We start from the raw sequence: 24,546 nt of genomic DNA, 5'->3' as shown, positions 1-24,546 counted from the left end.
TTGGGTTGAAAGGTTGTAATAATGTGCTGCTTAAATCACCCCGATATTAAAATATATACAGCACATCACAATTTCTTAAAAATGACATCATTGCTTCAACTAGTCAGCAGCACATTCCTCCAGACAGTGCTTTACAGATACATTAATAATTAACACTCTAGAAGTTCCAGGCACCTGAATACAAAACCTGTATTTCAATACCCAGTTGGTATATTACCATACAAGCCACTGTGACAGAGATCTGAAGACTCAGACCTATTCATGCATTGTTGTTAAAAAACCTGGTCTATTGAGAAATTAACACATGTAACAAAGTCTACCTCTGCCAGTTGTTTACAGAATAACAAATCCTATTGTCTCTGCTGTCTGTACCATGTCTATGCTATTGTTTCAAATATTTTCTATGTGCACTCCGGTCTAATCTGGTTTTTCCCTAACATCAGGGTGTATATAAGATTGGCCTGTAAATAAAGATTTCAGATGCTGTTCCACCAATTTAAGTGTTTGTGGTTCTGTATCTCCCAGCTGGAAGAGAGGGTATTCACTTGGATTGGGGGAGAACTTTAACCTGGGTTGCAGATTATTCTGCTAAGTCATCTTGTAGCTGCCTCCGCTGAAATTGAGCTAACAGGCCCCTATTCACACTTAGGCAATTAGCGGGAGATTCCCACTAAAGAGTTTTTTTTAAAGCGCTAGGGTTATGTTACCTAATAGCAGTGTTCTTACTGCCGCAATTGGCACTGATTGTGGGCGTGGTGATTAGTGCCAATTGCAAACTTGTTACCTGCAGTATGTTCTGGCCGATTCTGGAGCAATTGCAGTACAGTGCTTATAAAGCTGTGACTGCAATTACTCTGAAATTGCAGTGTCCAGCGATTTTTATGGCAATAATCGCTGTAAAAATCACTTGTGCAAAACAAGCCATTTTCAGATGTGAACAGGGCCACACTGCTGGAATCTGACCCCTTACCACCATCTGAATAAGATTCTTTCAGAAAGATGATTATTAAAAACTTTACACGGAGAAGATAGCAACCCCCTGTGCAGGAACATGGTCTGGCAATGTAGAGCCGACACTTTAGTATCTAAGGGCTGGTTCACACTGGCATCTGCTCAGCATCTTATTCACACTCTGCCTCCCCCCCCCCCCAAATGCCAGCGCTTAACAGCCAAGCTTTTAATGGCTTTGCGTAGAGTTGCGTTTTCTGGGCTTTTGTTGTGTTTTGCAGGAAGGGCTAGGCTCTTATGGCCTCATTTGCTTTGGCTGGCTTTCGAACTCCTAGAAGCTGCATGTTGCTTATGAGACGTCACATTGGGAACAACTGCTAGGCCTTCATGAAAGCCTGCGAAAGCACATTCAATTGCATGGGACGGTGTTTAAAACACTACGTTTATTGCCAGCAAAAAATCCCTGTGAACCAGCCCTAAAACTGATGGATAATTTTACAGCAGAGAGGCAGAGCTGTGTGAGGAAAGAAGTTCCTAGTACTTGTAATGTGTGCCCAAACATACAGCATTAAAAAAAGTTTTTATCAATAGTATTATTTAGTATTTATATAGCACTGACATCTTCTGCAGCGCTGTAGAGTATATTGTCTTGTCACTAACTGTCCCTCAGAGGAGCTCACAATCTAATTCCTACCATAGTCCTGTCTATGCAGTGTTCTCCCCAGGGCTCTTTAAGTGGGCGGGCCGCCCGGCTGCTTTGAGATCCCGCCCGCCTACCTTGCTAAGGCTGGTGATGTCACGCAGGCAGAGCGTTCTGTTGCCTGCTATAAATCAGTGTTCAGCTCTCGCTATACACTACAGGAGCGTGCCTGTGTGACCTCCTGCTTGAACAGTGATTGGCTGGGCGGGTTGTAAGGGGCAGGGCTGGTTAACTGTCTGTCACCGATTGGCTGGGCGGGTTGTGAGGGGCAGGGCTGGTTAACTGTCTGTCACCGCTATACCGGAAAGCCTCTTTTATGCCTCGCTTTGCTGGCTGCTTGTGTCTGTTAGCTTGCAAGCAGCTCAGCTAGCAGAGGCAACCGCCCGGGTTGCAGGGAAACTAGTCCTGTCCCTGTGTTTCCTTGAGGCTGGGGAGAGCATGAAGCTGCAGACACTCTATTCCCCCCTCCCCCGAGCGATCGTATCCACACAGCGTCTCTCCTGTGCCCTGGCTGCATGAATCTCCAGATCAAGTGCACGGCAAGGAGTTCTGACTAGAGATGGGAAGTTCGGATCTTTTCAATGATCCGGATGATTCGAATCGGATCATTGAAAAGATCCGGATCTTTGATCATTTTACTACCGAAGAATTCGGGGGTTGAAATGACTAGCAGGGCAGGAGAGGGGGGGGGGGGTGGACACACAGAGAAGGGGAGAAGATGCACATAGGGCAGGGAGTGGACAGAGAAGGGAGGAGGGACGAGCAGAGAGCAGAAATGTTTGCTTGCACACAATACCCACATGCAATCATATTACATATATTTCACCTACATGTTCATCTGTATACCTTGAATGGAAACGTCGCACAGTGAAGCATTCCCCAAAGACAAGTGCAGCTGTGCCGAGTGCAGGAGGATCATATTACGCTGCAATCACAGTGCCTGCAAAGTTACTGAGCTGTGCTGAGCCAAAAGTTTCCAATGTGTTCACTGTGCACAACTACGGAACAGACAGCCTATAATGAGCAGCACATTATAGCCAGTATGTGTGCTCTACACATATCTGGCAGTGGCACCCATGTCCCCTCTCTCTCATCTACCTGGCTGTCCTTGCAAGGCTGGCTCCCCTCCAACTCAGCGATCCATCTCTGCTCTGCTTCCACTCCGCTGCCCGCTGAGAGGGCGTGTCGCTCCTGGCCCCGCCCCTTTTGCAATCCGAATCACTCATTTTGATGATTTGGATGATTCGACTCAGAAAATAGATTCGGATCAAAGATCCGAATCGTTCATGATCCGGACAACACTAGTTCTGACGCCCCGCTCTCTGTTTCCCGGCTGCTTCTCTATCTACAATAAGAGCTCCTCTGAAGCATGCAGTGCTGGATTTGTGAAGTTCAGAACTCTGTGAGCCAGACCTCTGCTGCACTTCTTATCTGATAAAGTGCAGAGTCTGTGGAGAGTACACGGAGCTTTCAAGGGTCTGGGAAAACAAATAAACAATGTAGTTTAGCTGACTTGCTGGGGATGGAGGCTGCTGCTGAATGCTGTCTGTCTCATCTGCTTGCTTGGTTGCCCAGAAGATGCAAGTGCCCATACATTACTTGATTTTAGCAACTGGCAGATTTAATATAAGTGAATTAATCTGCCAGAGATCAGTTGTGAAAAGTTTGCCTAGGGCAGTAAAAATTACAAATTCAGCCCTGGCTGTACTAGTTGGGCAAAGTCTGTGAAAAGTTGCTGCTGCACAAATAGGAAAAATGGAACATAGATCCAGCTTTGAGGGTATGTGCAAGTGGCTTGAAAGGACAGTGTGTGGGGGTGATTCTTGCAGAGTTCACATGCATGTAATTTCCTATGGATGTTATTTGCTGCTGGGGTAGAGGGGTATTGCAGATCATTTACTATGATACTGACCCCTGTTTACTATCTGCAATACCGCTTGACCCCAGCACCAAACAACAACCATATGAAAAACAAAAATCACCCCTTTATGAAATGCAACAAGCACCCCTGTTTGAAATGTGAAATTACTCCCCCCCCCCATATTAAATGCAATAATCACCCCCGTATGAAATGAAACCATAACACCCATATTCGGTGTTCTCTCCAGGCTCTTTTAGACGGGTGCATCACCTAACTAAGTTTGGTGAGCAACCGGCTGTCACCAGCTCGCCTCCTCATCCTCTTCTTATGTATATAGTTAGAGTTGCACCTGACCCGCATTCCCCCTCGCACCCCACCCGGCTACTTTTTCATGCCACCCGGCTGGAAAAAAATCCTGGGGAGAACACTGCTATGTACAGTGGAGGAAATAATTATTTGACCCCTCACTGATTTTGTAAGTTTGTCCAATGACAAAGAAATGAAAAGTCTCAGAACAGTATCATTTCAATGGTAGGTTTATTTTAACAGTGGCACATAGCACATCAAAAGGAAAATCGAAAAAATAACCTTAAATAAAAAGATAGCAACTGATTTGCATTTCATTGAGGGAAATAAGTTTTTGAACCCTCTAACAATAAAAGACTTAATACTTAGTGGAAAAAACCTTTGTTTGCAAGCACAAGCGCAGAGGTCAAACGTTTCTTGTAATTGATGACCAAGTTTGCACACATTTTAGGAGGAATGTTGGTCCACTGCTCTTTGCAGATCATCTCTAAATCCCTAAGGTTTCGAGGCTGTCTCTGTGCAATTCTGAGCTTAAGCTCCCTCCATAGGTTTTCTATTGGATTAAGGTCCGGAGACTGACTAGGCCACTCCATGACCTTAATGTGCTTCTTCTTGAGCCACTCCTTTGTTGCCTTTGCTGTATGTTTTGGGTCATTGTCGTGCTGGAACACCCATCCACGACCCATTTTCAGTTTCCTGGCAGAGGGAAGGAGGTTGTCGTTCAGGATTTCACGATACATGGCTCCGTCCATTTTCCCGTTAATGCGATTAAGTTGTCCTGTGCCCTTAGCAGAAAAACACCCCCAAAGCAAAATGTTTCCACCCCCATGCTTGACGGTGGGGACGGTGTTTTGGGGGTCATAGGCAGCATTTTTCTTCCTCCAAACACAGCGAGTTGAGTTAATGCCAAAGAGCTCTATTTTGGTCTCATCAGACCACAGCACCTTCTCCCAGTCACTCACAGAATCATTCAGGTGTTCATTGGCAAACTTCAGACGGGCCTGCACATGTGCCTTCTTGAGCAGGGGGACCTTGCGAGCCCTGCAGGATTTTAAGCCATTGCGGTGTAATGTGTTTCCAATGGTTTTCTTGGTGACTGTGGTCCCTGCTAATTTGAGGTCATTCACTAAAGGGGCCCATACACTCAGCCGATTTTCTGGCCGACCGATCGATTGCAAATCGGTTGGCCAATCGACCGATCGATGGCCGATTTCGATGGATTTCCATCGAACTGGCAGGGTGGAAAATTTAGGTCGATCTGATGAGATTGCTTATCAGTTTGCATTGGCCTTAAAGAGACTCTGAAGCGAGAATAAATCTCGCTTCAGAGCTCATAAATAGCAGGGGCACGTGTGCCCCTGCTAAAACGCCGCTATCCCGCGGCTAAACGGGGGTCCCTTCACCCCCAACCCACCCCCCGCAAAAGTGTGTCGTAGAAAAAGTCGCTGGCTGTCTCTTCCTGGAGGCAGGGCTAACGGCTGCAGCCCTGCCTCCAGTCGCGTCTGTCAGCGGCGCATCGCCGCCTCTCAGTGAAGGAAGACTGAGAGGGGCGGGGGAGAGGCGGAGATACGCGCTGACAGACGCGCGTGGGGCAGGGCTGCGGCGGTTAGCCCTGCCCCAACCAGGAAGCGCTCCCCCGGTGTATCGAGGGGGATTTGGGGGTGAAGGGACCCCCGTTAAGCCGCGCTATAGCGGCGTTTTAGCAGGGGCACACATGCCCCTGCTATTTATGAGGTCTGAAGCGAGATTTATTCTCGCTTCAGACTCTCTTTAATGGAAATCTGATGGCAAAAAAATGCCATCAGATCGAATTTCAATAGATTTCAAACTGAAATCTATTGGAATTCTATTCTGGTAAAAAATGTTCTAAAAACGCATCAGATAGATCATCAGATGCATTTCTTATCTATCTGCTGCCAATCTGACGAGTGTATGGGCACCTTAACTCATCCCGTGTAGTTCTAGGATGCTTTTTCACCTTTCTCAGAACCATTGACACCTCACGAGGTGAGATCTTGCGTGGAGCCCCAGAGCGAGGTCGATTGATGGTCATTTTGTGCTCCTTCCATTTTCAAACAATCGCACCAACAGTTGTCACCTTCTCTCCCAGCTTCTTGCTAATGGTTTTGTAGCCCATTCCAGCCTTGTGCAGGTCTACAATTTTGTCTGACATCCTTGGACACCTCTTTCCCATGTTGGAGAGTTTGGAGTCTGCTTGATTGATTGATTCTGTGGACAGGTGTCTTTTATACAGGTGACTAGTTAAAGTGACTCCGAGCTCATCAAAAAAAATGAAAGTTGTACTCACCTGGGGCTTTCTCCAGCCCAGTGCTGGTCGGGAGGTCCCACGCCGGCGTCCTGGCTCCTATCCTTCTCCCCGCTCCGGAATGGCTGACAGGCCGCAGCCCGGGCGACACTCTCCCGAGTGTCGGGCTGCTCCTTCCGCATATGACGCAGATTACGTCACACGCCGGCCGCCTTGCGTCATCACGGCGGCCGGCGTGAAAGTATAGGAGCCAGGACGCCGGCGTGGGACCTCCCGACCAGCACTGGGCTGGAGAAAGCCCCTGGTGAGTACAACTTTTATTTTTTAGATGAGCTCGAAGTCCTTTTAAGACAGGTGTCCTTAATGAGGGTGACTAATTGAGTAGAAGTGTCTAACCCAGGCTTTCTCAACCAGGGTTCCCTGGAACCCCAGGGTTCCTTGAGTACTCTGCAGGGGTTCCTTGGCATTTTCTCCCATCGTGGGGATGTATAATGGAGCTCACTATAATAGGTGTTACTGTAACAAGAAGCACTAAATTAGGGGCTTAGGAGGCAGTATAATGAGTGGCAGTGTAATAGGGGTAGTGAAATAAACAGCCACACATACTTTTAAAGACCATGCCTCCTGCAAAATAAATGCAAGGGTTCCTCGAGATCAGAAAATTGTTTGCAGGGGTTCCTTGAGATCCAAAAGCTATTTGCAGGGTTCCTCCAGGGTAGAAAGGTTGAGAAAGGCTGGTCTAACCACTCAGTGGGACCCAGAACTCTTAATGGTTGGTAGGGGTTAAAAAACTTATTTCACTCAATGAAATGCAAATCAGTTGCTATCTTTTATTTAAGGTTATTTTTTCGATTTGCCTTTTGATGTGCTATCTGCCACTGTTAAAATAAACCTACTATTGAAATGATACTGTTCTGAGACTTTTCATTTCTTTGTCATTGGACAAACTTACAAAATCAGTGAGGGGTCAAATAATTATTTCCTCTCTGTATGTGTCATGTAGTGTATTTATTGTAGTCTAGGGCCAATTTTAGGAGGAAGCCAATTAACTTATCTGTAGGTTTTTGGGATGTAGGAGGAAACCAACGCAGACTCGGGGAGAACATACCAACTCCTTGCAGATGTTGACCTGGCTGGGATTTGAACCGGGGACCCAGCGCTGCAAGGCGAGAGTGCTAACCACTACGCCACCAAGCTGCCCAGAATAGTATTCATTTAACTGCAGCGTACAGATTTATGATGCATTAATATACTACCTTTGTTCACTAGTACCATTAATGCAAGTTTAACAGTCCAAAGTAATTTGTTATTTGAAATTACCAAAAAATGTAACAATTAACAAGTTTAAAAAGGGAAGGGGAATCTGTTTAAATGTTCTATGTTAGTGTTTGTCTCAGGTACACTTTACATTTTATATAGTCTCCAATACTTAGCTGGGACTTCCTCCAGACCCCCTTGAGGCCACTCGTTCCCTTGCCATCTTCCCAGTACTCTGGCAAGTGGCATTTTGTTGTGCATGCACAGCCACACACTCCTGTGGCTGGAAGCATTCTGCATAGAACACTCCCAGCCACATGAGCGCAACAGGGGAGTACGCACAGCCATGCCCTGTATGCGTGACTCAGAGTATCAGGCCATCCAGCGGGGCACAGGAGCAGCCCAGGAAAACTGCAAGAGACCAAGCAGCCTCAAGAGGCTGGAGAAAGCCCCAGGCAAGTATAAAACCGGAGAGTTTATCTAAGGTTCCCTTTAATCGCTGCAACCGACCCCCTAACCCCCAGCCCTGGCGCACTACCCATACTCGCAACCTCCAGAGGAAAACACGCCACTGAACAGAAATGAAGGAAAACTAGACTTAACCATGATTTCCTAAAGTACAAGACCAACCTGCTGCAGTTCCACACTGCCCTTGCTCATGCGAAGCAGGAATATTTTACCAAGCTCATCGGAGCCCAAGCTTCCAACCCCCGGCGTCTTTTTGCCACTTTCAACTCCCTGCTTAAACCCACCTCCTCACCCTCCCATTTCCTCCCTCTCTGCCACAGATTTAGCCACCTACTTCACCAACAAAATGGTCTCCATCCGCCAGGAAATATCCAATCTCCACCTCCCAACCAGCTGCTCCACCCTATCCTCCCTTCACTCCTACCACCGAGGAAGTCAACCACCTACTGCAGACTTCCCATACCACTGCTCTCCCCCCCCCCCCTTCTGATTTACTCCAGCCTCACTTCACAGAATTAGTTCCAGTCCTCACTACCCTGTTCAACCTCTCCCTATCCACAGGCACCTTCCCCTTAGACTTCCAGCAGGCCACGGTACTACCCCTGCTCAAGAAACCCTCCCTCGACCCCTCGCTACCCTCCAAACTACCGTCCTATCTCCCTCCTCCCCTTTGCCTCAAAACTCCTTGAGCGTCTGGTTCACAAACGCCTGACCCAGTACCTCAATGCTAGACCCACTGCAAGCTGGATTTCGGCCTGCCCACTCAACCGAAACTGCTCTCACCAAAGTGGTCAATCACCTTGCCTTAGCTAAAGCTGAAGGTAAATACTTCATTCTCCCACCTCCTTGACCTTTCAGCAGCTTTTGACAGTACATCATCCCCTACTCCTCCAGTCCATGGGCATTCACGATCTCACCCGGTCCTGGCTTTCATCCTACCTCTCCTTCACAACCGCCTTCAATGAGTCCTCGTTCACCCCCAAGCACCTCTCGGTGAGAGTCCCCCAGGATTCAGTCCTTGGCCCCCTACTGTTCACCCTATACACATCCTCCATTGGAAAGGTTATCTCCTCCATGGGTTTTAACTATCATCTGTTTGCAAATGATACCCAGGTCTACCTCCACACCCCTAACATATCCACCACTACCATGGACAAGGTGTCCTCCTGCCTATCTGCCATCTCCTCCTGGATGTCCGCTAGGTTCCTGAAACTAAATCTAGACAAAACTGAATTTATGATCTTCCCACCCCGGCCATCCATGAACCTCCCAGATGTGCATGTCACTGTTAACCACACTACCCTTCGCCCTACCTCTCAAGTCCGCTATCCGGGTGTCACCCTGAACTCCACACTCTCCTTCACTCCCCTCATCCAAAACCTCAAAGTCCTGCAACTTCCACCTTCGTAACATCTGTAAGAGTCGCCCTTTCCTGACCTCTGCCACCAAACTCCTCATAATTTCCCGCCTTGACTACTGCAATGCCCTGCTGTCTGGTCTCCCTATGACCCAAACAGCCCCACTGCAGTCCATCATGAATGCAGCAGCAAGAATTATCCACTGCTCCCATCGCTCCACCACAGCAGATCCCCTCCTTGAATCCCTCCACTGGCTTCCTATCCAGTCCAGAATCAGATTCAAGATACTGTGTCTGACCTACATTTCCGATCTTACTCAGGAGGTACACACCTAGCAGCTCACTCCGTTCTTCCAATGAACTTCGCCTGACTGTCCCCTGCATCACCCAGTCCCATGCACGCCTCCAGGACTTCTCAAGAGCTGCTCCAACATTATGGAACTACCTACCTCCACCCATTAGGGCAGCCCCTTCCAACATCAAGAAAGCCCTCAAAACTCACCTTTTCCCTCTGGCCTACTACCCCTCACAAGTGCTCTAAACCCACAGCTGAACTCTGGTCCCCTACCTTTCGTGTCCTTACCTCTCCCTCTAGATTGTAAGCCATTGGGCAGAGTCCTCTTGTGTCCTACCTGATCATGCACCTCCATTACTGTGAACCCATGCTATGCATCTGAGGAAACCTAGCTTGCCTAATCCCCATGCTCCCATCCAGTGACTGACTAAGCATTACCTTGTACTCATACTGTGCTGCAGGATCTGGTCTCTCTTGTACTCATGTATTGTCATTTTGCTGTATGTCACCCTTAAATATTGTCTGTAACCTAAACTAATGTCCAGCGCTGCATAATATGTTGGCGCTTTATAAATACAATAAATAGTGATTATAGACCTACTACTGTATTCTTCATATACATTCCCTGTATGTCTTGTGAATCCACTGACAAATCTTCAGCACTATCAGAAGATTTGGCCATGACCCACAAACCCAGTTCAGATAGCAACTTTGCCTTGCATAACTGCACTTCGCAGTAAGCCATACCCAGAGTTAAGGTGCCCATACATCAGACTATGTATGAGCAGATCGACCAAGAGGCAGATCTCAGATCAGAGTGAGGTTTGTTGCCTACCCATACACCATCAGACCAATTAAATTGGCATTGTAACACTACATCCATCGCTGTCCCCCCACATAAATGTTCCCGCCCATCTGTGAATTTAACACTTTACCTGTGCACCTCCCCCACTGTGGTCCACATTTAGCACATGGTGCATGTGATGCCAAACACACACACACACACACACCATGTGACCAGCAGCAATGCAGAAGATACATAAGGACCATGGCGGGAGGCAGTGGACAGGTAAAGTATTAAATGGGTGAGCACATTCACATATGGGGAAAAAGTACCAGGGGTTCTATCATGTTTAGCCCAATATTTTTCAGCACGTCCGATAGATACAATTGACCAATTTCAGACAGAAACTCAGGCATGCTTGTGGTGGCAACAATTTGCATCAGATATGATAATTTTCATCACATCTGATGCTCAGCTGCCAAGACAAGGGATGTATGGGCACCTTTAGACTTCGCGCCTTACTAGAGTCCAACAGGGCTTTAGGGACCTGTCTGCAAATCGCCACATATGCTTCTATTGAGCAACGTACTTAACAGACTTCCGAAGCGAGGAGGATTAAAATCTGTTTACTCACCTGGAGATTCTGCCAGCCCCTAGCAGCCACTTCAGTCCCTCACTGCAGCCCCACTCCTGCTTGTTCTCCCATTGGCCACCTGTAATAATTACAACCCACCAGCAGGGTTGGCTTTTCTGCGCCTGCACATCCATGGTGCATTCAACACCTGCGCGCAAGAGCCGACTCAGCCAGTGGGTTGCAATCATTACGGGTGGCCAGCAGGACAACGAGAAGGACCAGGGCTGCAGCAATAGACAAATGGCTGCTTGGGGCTGAAAGAAGCTCCAGGTGAATAAACAGATTTTAAAGGGAACCTTAACTGAGAGGTATATGGATGTTTCCTTTTAAACCATACCAGTTACTTGTCAGTCCTGCTGATCTCTGCTGTAGTAGTATCTGAATCACACACCTGAAACAAGCATGCAGCTAATCCAGTCTGACTTCAGTCCGAGCACCTGATCTGCATGTTTGTTGAGGGGCTGTGGCTAAAAGTATTAAGGCCCGTTTTCACTTCAACGGAAATCAGGTCAAATCTGAAGTTTCCCTGCAGGCAAACTGCCATAGGGGATAATGCTGCCGCCATCCGAATCGCTTGCCATAGCGGCTTGGCCAACATTGCAGCATTTTTCCGTGAGTGTAGCAGCAAATCCCATAGCCATGCATAGCACGGCTTCCGGGATTCGGCTGCATACTCGCTCAACAGGGAAGTGCCACAGCTAGTGGGAATGAGCCCTTATAGACACAAGATCAGCAGGAGAGTCAGGCAACTGGTATGGTTTTAAAAAAGGGAAAAAAAAAATCTACACCCTCAGTTTAGATTCCCTTTATTCTTCCTCAAGCCCCATACACACGCTCAACAGCAGTCTTTTATACAGCACAATTAACTTGTTAAAGAGAATCTGTATTGTTTAAAAATCGCACAAAAGTAAACATACCAGTGCGGTAGGGGACACCTTATTACCCTCTGTCACAATTTTGCCGCTTCCCGCCGCATTAAAAGTGGTTAAAAACAGTTTTAAAACGTTTATAAACGAAAATGGCCACCAAAACAGGAAGTAGGTTGATGTACAGTATGTCCACACATAAAAAATACAGCCATACACAAGCAGGCTGTATACAACCTTCCTTTTGAATCTCAAGAGATCATTTGTGTGTTTCTTTCCCCCTGCAGCTCTCATCCACTGAAGTGACAGGCCGTTTCTTCCTGCAGAGTGCAGACAGCTCTGCCCTTGTTTGCAATTCCTCAGTATGTGAAAGCCCAGCCAGCTCAAAGGACGATTTATCCAGCTTGTAAAAGAGAGAAGCTGCACTAATCTAAATAACACACAGGCAGTGTGCACAGAGGGGCCTAGAGGGGGGAGTGCATAGCAGAACCACAACACTGAAGAATGGCAGATAGGCGACGCTCTAGTAACTATCGACGTTAGTCTTTACAACAGAATTCCCCACAATGCTGGGGTTGAAGCAGTGAGAACTTTCCTCCGACGTAGTCAAAAAGAGGATAACTTTATCGATTTTGTGTGCGAATGCTTGATTTTCGTGCTTACGCACAACGCCTTCACTTTTGATGGTGTGTGGTACTGGCAGCTGTCGGGCACAGCCATGGGGACGTCGGTGTCATGCACATATGCTAATTTGTTTTTGGCTTGGTGGGAGGAGAAATATGTGTATGGCCCCGGCGTCCCACATTGCGGATGCATCAGGAGATGGTCCAGATTTGTAGACGATATCCTGGTGTACTGGTCCAGGAACCGTGTTGCCTTAGAGGAGTTCATTGGTTATTTGAACTCAGGGAAGGAGAATATGCAGTTCATGTTCGAATATAGTGAAGAGAAGGTAGCGTACCTAGATTTAGACTTAAGAATAGAAGGGAATAAAATTATCTCAAAAGGGTATAAAAAAAACCTATAAACAGCAATCTGCTACTACATAGGAGAAGCTACCATCCAGAACATACCTTTAAATCCCTCCCCTATGGACAGTTCCTAAGGCTAAGGCGAAACAATACCCGGAAAGAGGACTTTGAGGACCAAGCGATGGAACTAAAAAATAATCTAGAGAAAAAAAGGATATGAACCAAAGGACTTGGACATTGCTCTGCAATGTGCTAGTGATGTGGAAAGAAGCTGCTTAATAGAAGGAAAAAATAATAAAGAAAAAAACGACAACAAAAGAATGTAGAAAGTGATAGATTAACCTTCTCCTTTGAGTATACACCTATGCATAGAGAGATAAGAAAAAGTATTATGAAAAATTGGAAAATGATTGAAAGGGATCCAGTTCTAAGGGCTTGTTCAGACTACGAGAGCTTTTCTAAGCGCTTTGTGATTTTAAAAGCTCCTGTTAATGCTGTCCTATGTGTGTGTTCACACTAGAGTGATGTGATTTTGTAAAAATCCCCCATGGGATTACATTAGCAAAAGCTTTTTGAAATCACTAGCGCTTAAAAAGCGCTTGTAGTGTGAACAAGCCCTAAAGGAGATTTATAAGCAACCACCAATGATAACCTTTAAAAGGGCACCTACCTTAGGAGATAAACTTACATCTAGTGAATGTAGGAGTCCAAAAAATCCACATGGTTAGATCAGGGGCAATTAAAAGGCAATTACAGATGTGGCCATTGTCCTCAGTGTCCGCATATGAAAGCTGGGAAATATTTAAAAGTGGGACCAGTAGAGAACAAAGTGAAGGACTTCATTACTTGTAGAACGAAATACATTGTTTATATAGTATGGTGCCCATGCCAACGATTTTATATCGGAATGACAACGCGAGAGATGAGAGAACGTATACGAGAACATTAAATCAGTGGAAACCGGGAAAGGGTGTACTAGGTTAATTGAGCACTTTCGAATGGAGCATGGAGGAGACCCAACTTGTTTGTTTTTTGCAGGATTAGAACAGGTCCAAATTCCACCAAGAGGAGGCAATAGAGAACAGAGGTTATTAAGACAAGAAAGTAGATGGATAATCAATACTGATGCAATGGGGGCATTAGGCCTCAATGACAATGTTGAGATGGCCTGTTTTTTTAGATCCCTAAACCTGTGTGGAGAAATAGGTGAATGGAGTCAGTGCAGTAAGCAATATTTTCCTCCCTCCTTTTCCTTCCTCCAGAAGTATTGCTGTTCAGAATAATTCGTTTTCGTTTTTAAAATTTGAGGATAGAATTTAGTAGATGTATATGTGTGGGGTAATGTGAGACAAAGATTTTTGAAGGTGCTAAATGTAGCATATTTAAGATAGAATATCTGACTAAAAATTAATTGGAAGTATCCATAATATAAATAAAGTGATTAATCAGATTTAGCTCCCTGGACAGACAGACAGACAGACAGACAGACAGAGACAGACACACACACCTACCTTTCTCCCTCTCCTTTTTAATAACATATTTCATCACTGATAATATATATATTTTTTTAAACGATATAATAAAAATGTGGTTTTAGAAAAGGATTTTTGATTTACCTAAACAGATGCTTCCTTGCTGGGTTTGGCACCATCTAGTGGCTTTCTGAATTTCCAGTGTAGTCGGAATTGGAAAGCCACTGTGGAGTGCAAAACACTTCCTATTTCCTCATCGTGGATGTTCTTGAGTTCCACGTCATAGGCATACTGATTTATGCGTGCGCAAGTATTTTTCATGCGTAGTTACGGACGCATGCGCACGGGGCGCAACAATGAGGAAAGGAAGTGACGCTTAGCGGCGTGACGTATGCGGAAGCCGGAGCGGTTGCCCGGCGTTATAAATGAACCTGATAACGGGCCTAACACCGCGCACGGAGCCTCAGAAGAAGCTCATCTTAGAGCGAAACAGCTGTCAGGCGGACCGCTGCTCCCACACTACCCCACAGCTAGGAACAGTAAGGGTATGTCATTGCATGTATAGAATTGATGGACCTGTCTGTATGATCAGATGAATGGATACAATAAATGACAAATATGCTTGACATGTAGTGCCGGATGGTTCAATCTTCTTGCTACATATACACTTGATGTTTGCTTCAGCATCCTGAGCACACAGGAGGTAAATACCCTGATCCCTCCCGATCTAACTGCCACCTCTAGGCTAGTCCCATGACCGCAGTGCCAGACTTTTTCTTTTTTCTTTATTTTTTGAAAACACTGAAGAACTTGGCAGCCTTCCAGACACAGGACAACAAGTCCGACAGGGGAGAGATAAGCTGATTTGTTACAGATGGTGATAGTAGAAAGTGCTGCAGTAAGCCAGAGCACATTAGAATAGGTTTTGGAACTTATAGGATGATAAAAAAAACAAGATGCAATTTTTCTTTTTAAACCCCCCCAAAAAATTGCTTGCTATTAATCACACAACTGATAAGACGTCAATCTAACTGTTGGATTGACGTCTTAGTTGTGTGACTAGCAAGCAACTTTTTTTTTTGGTCGTTCAACTTGTCTGATAATTGTGCTGCATAAAAGACTGCTGTTGAGCATGTTCATGGGGCTTCAGGAGTCCTTTAACCTCCTGGCCGATAAACCCGAGCTGAGCTCGGGATATGTCGCGCAGAAAGATTTCTCAGGCCCTAGTGGGCCGATTTGCATAATTTTTTTTGTTACATGCAGCTAGCACTTTGCTAGCTGCCTGTAACTTCCGATCGCCACTGCTCGCTGCCGATCCGCCGTGCAGCCCCCCCCCCCCAGACCCCTTGCGCAGCCTGGCCAATCAGTGCCAGGCAGCGCTGATGGGTGGATCGGGACTCCGTCAATGACATAATCGCGAGCATCGCCATGGCAACAGGGAAGCCAAGCAGGAGATCCCGTTCTGAACGGAATCTCCTGCTTGAGGAGGGTGCGGGGGATGCCACTGCACAGCGGCTATCATGTAGCTAGCACTAGGCTAGCTACATAAAATAAAAAAAATAATATATTGTTCAAAAAGCTGATATGACTGATAAGATCCAAGTCAATCCAACTGTTTTTTAACAATAGCGAAATACTTTAGTTTCACAACAAGTTATTCAACAATTGTGCTGCATAAAATACCACTGTTCAGCATGTGTATGGGACTTAAGACTTTCCCCTGGAGCCATCCTCCGTCTACCCTATTTTAGGCACAAATTGGTAGTGAAATGCTTGCAAGGCGGACCTCAGCTTGCTAGCCTGTAGCACATTCAGTAGGAGACCTTTGGCAAGTCTCCCTTACACTGCTACTGCCAATAGAGCGCGCCCTAGTGGCTGCTGCTCTGCTCTGGCGCTTTGAGTCCGCAAGGAGAAAAGCGCAATATAAATGTTATTTGTCTTGTCTCTCCAATCCCCCCCCCCCCCCAAAAAAAAAAAAACCTGCAATTATCCCTAAGATTTAAAGTAAGAGCTGATGGGTCCAGAACAAAGGAGCCCACAAGAGGCTTGAAGACTGCCCCCCCCCCCCACACACACACACGTATAAATCCTTTTACTGCATTTGCCTCAGCTACATTTTAACATGTTGAGTTTAGGTAGTGAAGAAACACTTTGAACACTAATGGTGCGTACAGACATGCGACTATAGTCGTTTAAAACGATCGTTACCGACGGCATTGCCCGACGATCGTTCGTAAAAAGTGCACTAACGATCATTAAAACGACCGACCAACGAGATATGTCGTTGGTAAAGAACGATCCATTCTGCCAGATCTTTTCCAACGACCATCGTTCAAAAAGTAATGTCTGTACAATGATCGGTCGTTGATCGTTCGTTCTCAAAGCTTTGCACATGCTCAAACAGTTCTTTTTGACACTTGTGTTTGAAATCAGTTTATACATCATGTTGCGCACGCAACGCTCGTTCCAAGATCGTTCGTACACGAACGATGTTCAAAGTAGCCTTTCTTCAAACGATCATCGGCCGATACCTCCTTTAACATCGTTCGTCGTTCAGAACGAACGATCGTTATCGTATGTCTGTACGTACCCTAAGTGTGCCAACATATCCTGTACAGCACTCTGAAAGCAGGAAAATATGTAGGAGCAGTATTGGAGTAATGGGAGGATGTGGTTGAATTAAAGGGAGTAAACCTTGAGGGTGTGATTTGCAAGAGGTTTTACCACCCACTTAGGACGATTAAAGGACCTCTGTCGCGAAAATCTCAAAATTTAAAACACGTTAACATAGACAAGTAAGTACATTTCTTCCAGAGTTAAATGAGCTTTTCTCCTATGTTGCTGTCACTTACAGTACCGTATATACTCGCATATAAGCCGACCCACATAAAAACCGACCCCCCAACTTTTCCCTGAAAAAACAGGGAAAAATGATTGACCCCCATATAAGCCAGGGGTAGGAAATGCTGGATTGGTGCAGCCCCCCAGTGTGTCCCAGTATAGGTAGGTAGTGTCCAGTATAGCTAGTATAGTGCCCAGTATAGCGCCCAGTATGGGTAGGTAGTGCCTCAGTTTAGCTAGTATAGTGCCCCAGTATGGCTAGTAAAGTGCCCAGTTTAGCCAGTATAGTGCCCCAGTATAGTGCCCAGTTTAGCCAGTATAGTGCCCAGTTTAGCCAGTAAAGTGCCCAGCATAGGTAGGTAGTGCTCCCCCCCCAGCTCCCCGCTCCTATTACCTGCTTAGGCAGCGGCCGCTTCCTAATCCGCGTTCCCCTTCTGAAACTTTCTCAGAGTGTATCACAGCAGTGCACCCAGCGCTGCTGCGACGATGCAGGGGGCAGGAAAGAGCGCGGCTCCCTATAGCGGCGATCTGTATCGCCGTTACCAAGGGAACCGCTCTTTCCTGCCCCCTGCATCGTCACAGCAGCAGCGCCGGGCGCGCTGCTGTGATACACTGAGAAAGTTTCAGAAGGGGAACGCGGATTAGGAAGCGGCCGCTGCCTAAGCAGGTAATAGCAGCGGCGGCCGCGGGGGGAGCGGGGCGCGGACCACCCACCACTAACTACTAGACCACCAGGGAAGACTCGCATACAAGCCGACCCCCCAACTTTTGACCCCCTTTTTGGGGGTCAAAAATTCGGCTTGTATGCGAGTATATACGGTAAGTAGTAAAAATCTGACAGACATTTTGGACCAGCCCATCTTCTCATAGGGTGTTTGGGGTTTTCTTAATTTTTAAATAAAAGCACTTAGTGAATGGCAGTTCCTCCAACAGAAAAAAAAAAAAGTGTACTTTGAGCAGGGAGGCTGGCCAGCATCTTTGTATAAATCTTTTTCAGGAAATGTCTTAAAGCCCCGTCTACACAAGGCGATCCGGCGGCTCGATTAGCCGCCGAATCGCCTCTTCCACATCCCCGCGCATATCCGCTCGCGCCGGACTCGATCCGCCCTCGTCCCCACTTATCTTCTCGATTCCCTGCCATTGTCCCCTCGTGGGGAACGAGCAGGGAATCGGTGGTGGCAAGATCCGGCCTGTCGGTTCTTATCAATCGAGCCACATCAGCGGCTCGATTGATAATACACATCGGAGTAGGCCTGAACGATTTTAGGAAAAAATTGAATTGAGCGATTTCTATCTGAAATTGCGATTTCGATTCGATGCATGGTTTCCTTCCAATCAAGCTTTGTTCCCCCTCTTTGCCTAGTTGTTCCCTCCTCTGTCTCTATTTGTGCCCCCTTTGCCTCTTTATGCCTCCTCTGGGTCTCTCTCTTGCCCCCTTTGTCTCTGTGCCCGCTCTCTCTCTCTGTGCCTCCTCTGTCCCACAAGCTGCATCAGTTCTGGACATAGCTTCTAATGCCCAGAATACTTCCTGTATGTCATGTGACATACAGGAACCCGGAGTTTTGCCAAGCACACTTCCCCCATGTGCAAATGACGTGATCGCGATAATTGCCGGTTTGACGATTCCGAAATTGTGATCTTGGTGATCACGATTTATCTTTCAGGCCTACATCGGAGCATCAACGCGTGTAGATGAGGCTTTATACAGAATAAAGGCCATGCTGAGAATCCCCCAGGAAGAGATTGACTAGCCCAAAACCTGTTGGTAATGTCAGATTTCTACTACCTGCTGTAAGTGACAGCAACATAGGAGAAAAGTCATTTATGGCTCATTTTACTCAGGAAGAAAAAACGTACTACTGATTTGTATGCGTTTCAAATTTTAAGATTTTCGCAACAGTTCCTCATTAAGCCCCATACACACTCTAAATGTAACAACCATTGCATCCAATCATGACATCTGCTGGGAACAGAGCATGTACAACAGCTCCCTGACCCTGTACAGCTGTCTGAGGACATTGTTACCTCCAGTCACGCCATGATGTCACTCCCATGCCTCTCTTCCCCATAGCAACAGGACAAAAGTAAGTTTCACTTACCTGGAGCTTCCACCAGCCCCCTGAAGACGTTCTGTGCCCATGCCGTCACTCACCAATCATCCAGTCCCCAGCCATGACTCAGTTTCATTTTTGCCGACTGCCCAGCCGCCAAACCAGTGCATCTGCATGACCCTAGCCACACACATTCTTAACCACTTGCCGACCAAGTGGTTTCCTATTGATCTCACTTACCTGAGGCTTCTACCAGCCCCATGCAGCCATGCTGTGCCCTCGTAGTCACTCACTGCTGCTCCAGTCCCCCGCCACCAGCTAGTTTCATTTTTGCCAACCTCGGGGTCAGCGGGCCGCATTACGTACACTTTTACGTACTCCCACTTGTGCAGGAACATAAACACACATTTTTTAGCCTTTGGGGCCGCACCGCAAAAAAAAAAAAAAAAAAAAAAAAAAAAAAAAAAAAAAAAAGAAGTGGCATGTGTTAATGTTCCTGCACCAGTGGGAATGTGTAAAAATGTACGCAATGCTGGTCGGCAAAATCGAAACTAGCTGACGGCAGGGGACTGGAGCAGCAGCGAGTGACTACGAGGGCACAGGATGGCTGCATGTGGCTGGTAGAAACCTCAGGTAAGTGAAACTTTATTTTCCCTGACGATGCCTTTAATCATGCCCCTGTGGCTGTCCTGCGCAGTATATGTAGTACGCAGGATGGCTACAGGGATGGTAGGACAGCCAGGGCCATGCAGGCTCACTGGCTCAGCAACTGGACAGATGCCAAAAACAGACAGCCACAGCAGGGGGGGTACTGGATGATCGGTGAGCGACAATGCAAGCAAAGGACATCTGCATGAAGCCGGTATTAAGTGAATTTTTTTTTTTTTTAACATTTGATTAAGATTCCCTTTAAAGAAAACCTGTAAAAAAAACAAAAAGGGGGCTTCCCCATTCCCTGTAGCTCCTGGAATCCAGTGCTGGCTCCCCAAAACCTCCTGACAAGCAACGTTTACCTTTCCGCGACCTGTGCTGGTGCTCTTCATTCAGGTAAGGAGGAAATAGTCAAACCCAATCATATGCGCTCTACTACGCAGCGGCAAAGGACTTGCGCCTGCGCAGTAGAGCAGATCTGATCAGGTTCGGCTATTTCCGCCTTAACCCAAAACGAGAGCCACTAGTGGGTCTGCACAAAATGATGGTAGGTAAATATTTACCTCACCGCAGTTCAGGGGGCTCCAGCGCTGGATTGCCAGACACCGGGGGACAAGGAAGCCTTGTTATAATCCAGAGGCTTCCCTCTCCCAAGGTAAGCATCCACCATAGGGTTTTTTTTGTTTTTACACATTACAGATTTTTCTCATTACTAATCCCTGCTGGGTGAGCTCTCAAACATTTGTGTGAGGCATTGGGCTATCCAAACAACCCACACCCAAAACATTTTGCTGCGCAGGGGGAAAAAAAGCCACACACCCCCTCGATCCAACTACAACACCATCCACCTGCTCACAAACAACTTTATTAAAGAGAGTCTGAAGCCAAAATAGATCTCGCTTCAGACCTCATAGCTAGCAGGGGCATGTGTGCCCCTGCTAAAACGCAGCTATCCCGCGGCTTAATGGGGGTCCCTGTCCCCCCAAATCCCCTCCGTAATGCGGGGGAGCGCTTCCACATTGGGGCAGGGCTAACCGCCGCAGCCCCACGCGCGTCTGTCAGCACGTATCTCCGCCTCTCCCCCACCCCTCTCAGTCTTCCTTCACTGAGAGGGGCGGGGAGAGGCGGCGATAGGCAGGGCTGCAGCCGTTAGCCCTGCCTCTAGGAAGGGCTAATCTGCGACCAAGAAGACGACCAAGGTTTGCGGGGGGTGGGTTGGAGGGTCAGGGACCCTCGTTCAGCCGCGGGATAGCGGCGTTTTAGCAGGGGCACACATGCCCCTGCTATATATGAGAGCTGAAGCGAGATTTAGTCTCTCTTTAACACTCCAGATATCAGCACACTCCCATTTAATATTCACACACACACACCATAACAATGTACATACTTTATCTACTGAGATCCAGCCCCTCCTTTTTAACATCCTCAGCAGGCACATTTTACTCATTAAAAATAGATGAGCGACACTCAAAAAGGTACCATAACAGATGTTCCAAGTGAAATACCAACTCCAGTTTAATTACCATCACATGCACATAGTTTGACTGGACCTATAAACCGTTAGCTCCATATTAGCTTCTTCAGACACTTTGCACAAGAGATATTCTAACAAGAACAGAACACGGAAATAAGCATGCCCAGGACAGTACAAAGAACAGCCCAAGCCCTGCAGCAGAGCAGAAGGCCTATAGATAAGGGAGCATGCAGCAAAGATAAGGAAGTGTGACACATCCACCCTCAGTCCTCTAGCCCAGCATCAACACTGCCTCCATCCACACGTCGCCATCTTGTGTTATAGGAAAACACAAAAAAGGTTGTATGTACCAGGCTGAAGCAAGAGGTTGTGATCCCTAACGAGCTACATAAGCAATATGCGCAGCCTGGACGCCATATCGAGCGACTCCGTATACAAGCACTGCACACAAGACAGCAAGCAATGCATGGTCAGAATACAGCCGACAATGCTCATATTATCACCACACAGAACTCATCAGCAGCCGACCGGGTGCTCACCGAAAGAGTTGAGGTTCTGGATAGAGGACATGCGATATTATTAAGCGCACGGAGTTCAGAGGAAAAGGCTGGCGGCGGCCGCAGCTGACAGAGCGGGGTGTAAAGAGCGCGGACTAGACGGAGCAGCAGCAGGCAAAGCCTTCGTCTCTCTCTGGCGACTTGCTTGGTAGCTCTGCTGTAAAACGCGTGCAAGAAAGTCAAACACTAGCTTGTACTAGGCCTGAAAAAGCCGAAGCCTGTGCTCGCTAGAGAGGTCTAGAACAATATGGCCGAGTTGCAGCCTTTTAGCGTCTTGCTCAAGCAGACAAGCACCAGTGACTTGAAGCCCCTCCCATGCCTGCCAACCTTGCCGGGAGTTGTAGTAGTAAAAAGTCCTCTCTGCTAACACACGAATCAGTGTAGGGGGTGGAGATGTAATCCATGTAGACTGCAACTACCATGATGCAATGCGGCCTCTCTGCTACGTAAATGTTGAGGAAAGGAGGAGATTATGGTGTTTTGTGATAAGGAGTTGAATTGTTATAGACTTGTAATTAAAACGTGATGTGAAATAGTTTGTAGAGGTAAAGTCTTGTGATCCTTGCGCCATCTTGTCTCAGATGAAGTGTGAGGGTGTGACATTCCAAAGACTTGGAATTTGCTGGAAAAGCTAATGAACTGAAATGAGGCGACTATATTTCCTTTTTAAACATTACCAGTTGCCTGGCAGGCCTGCTGATCTTTCTGACATCAGTTGTGCCTCATTCACCAGCAGTGACTTATTCACACACCTGAAACAAGCATGCAACAAATGCAGTCAAACTTCAGTCAAACATCTGATGTGCATGCTTGTTCTGGGTTTATGGCATAAGGTATTCGAGCAGGCATGGGCAAACTTGGCCCTCCAGCTGTTAAGGAACTACAAATCCCACAATGCATTGCAGGAGTCTGACAGCCACAGTCATGACTCATAAAGGCAAATGCATTGTGGGATTTGTAGTTCCTCAACAGCTGGAGGGCCAAGTTTGCCCATGCCTGTTAAATTAGAGCATCAGCAAGACAGACAATGGGCTCTATTCTCAAAGAGCCAAAAGTACCGCAAAATTTTACCGCTAAATTCCCGCCAGCGGTAAACTCCGTATTTTTTCAGCATTCACTAACATTTTCCGCATGTTTGCCGCATGCGGGAAAAAAGATGCGGAAACAGCCATTATTCATGCGGGAATCATGCGGTAAAAAGGTCGCATGAAAAAGTGTTTAAAAAAAAAAGTTAAAGTCCAGCAAGCACAGCCTCGAGACTTCATTAACCTCCTTGCCGGTTATCCCGAGCTCAGCTCGGGGTAACCTGCGCAGGAGGATATCTCAGGCCCCGCTGGGCCTATTTGCATAATTTTTTTTTTGTTACAAGCAGCTAGCACTTTGCTAGCTGCTTGTAACTTCCGATCGCCGCCGCCGATCCGCCGCAATCCGCCGCGCCGAGTCGCTCCCCCCCGCCTCAGAGCCCTGCGCTGCCTGGCCAATCAGTGCCAGGCAGCGTTGAGGGGCGGATCGGGATTCCCTATGACGTCCCGACGTCCATGACGTCGGTGACGTCATCCCGCCCCGTCTCCATGGCGACCGGGGAAGCCCTGCAGGAAATCCCGTTCTCAACGGGATTCCCTGCATACTCTGATCGTTGAAGGAGATCGGAGTGGGTGGGGGGATGCCGCCGCTTAGCGGCTATCATGTAGCGAGCCCTTGGCTCGCTACATGATTTAAAAAAAAAAAAATTAAAAAAATGTGCGGCGCTGCCTCCTTGCCGGATTTTTTAGACCGGCAAGGAGGTTAAAGTCAATGGGATGCGGAATATATCACCTACTACTTGTAGGTGATAAAAAATCGGTAATTAACGACGAAATGGTGCGCCTGAACATTTTTGAGAATTGATCTTTTATTGCGGAAAATACCGACTTTTGCGGAAACTTTTCCGCATGAATCCCGCACTTTTACCACACTTTTTCCGCATGCGGGAAAAACATGCGGAAAATTTAGAGAATGCAGAATTGACGGTATTTTGGGTGCAAACTTCCCGCATGTACTTTACCGCATGCGGGAAGTCTTTGAGAATAGAGCCCAATGTGCATTGTTTCTGGATCTACCAGCCCCCTGCAGCCATCCTGTGTTCTCGCAGTCACTCACTGATCCTCTGGTCCCGTACTGCCAGCTAGATTTTGTTTTCACTGACAGGCCTGGCCACGCGTAGCATTCTTCTCTTTCCTGTCTGCAATAGGACACTATTGGCCAGGCCTGAGCAGGCGGAGTAAGCCTGTCGGCGAAAACAAACTAGCTGGCCCGGTGGGACTGGAGGATCTGTGACTACGATGTTAGAGACGCCTGCAGGGGGCTGGTAGAAGCCCCAGGAAAGTAAAAATTATCACCCTCTGTTAAGGCCTAATTTACCCCCAAAGCTACTTCTGGGTTGGGAAGATCAGTGCACAGGCGCTGTCCAGCGACACGTGTCCTTGATCCCGCGACCAGGAGCTCTCTGCCCTTGCACATTAAGTAGCTATAATGTAGTGCGCATGCGTAGAGCGCTCCTGGTCAGGGTAGCATATCGCCGTGCAACGCCTGCATAGTACCCATCGACCCTCCCAACCCAAAAGTAGCTTCGGGGGGACATTAGGCCTTAATGGAGTGAGACGGAGGAGAACGGGGGTGTGGGGTGTAGTGGTGTGAATGAGTAGAGCCTCCTACATATGCCTGTGCCTACCCCCATTTTTGAGTTTTTAAAAGAGCTAAGGCACCCTTGAGGGCTAGTTCACTGTGCTCTGTTGCTTTGCAGAATAA

General features: G+C 47.2%; 1 protein-coding gene across 1 annotated transcript in view; it reads right to left on the bottom strand.

The window, feature by feature from the left end:
• EIF1B (eukaryotic translation initiation factor 1B) overlaps window positions 1–22,057 on the bottom strand; it is a 51,096-nt gene extending 29,039 nt beyond the window's left edge. The window contains exon 1 of the mRNA XM_068234493.1: window positions 21,742–22,057. Within this exon, the coding sequence (XP_068090594.1) occupies window positions 21,742–21,772 (31 nt within the window). The 5' untranslated portion in view covers window positions 21,773–22,057. The remainder of the gene's footprint in view (window positions 1–21,741) is intronic.
• Window positions 22,058–24,546: the final 2,489 nt, after the last annotated feature.

Source organism: Hyperolius riggenbachi, chromosome 5 (assembly GCF_040937935.1).
Source record: "Hyperolius riggenbachi isolate aHypRig1 chromosome 5, aHypRig1.pri, whole genome shotgun sequence".
Classification (NCBI taxonomy): domain Eukaryota; kingdom Metazoa; phylum Chordata; class Amphibia; order Anura; family Hyperoliidae; genus Hyperolius; species Hyperolius riggenbachi.
Note: the sequence above shows the minus strand (reverse complement) of the source record. Positions and strands in the feature narration are given on the sequence as shown.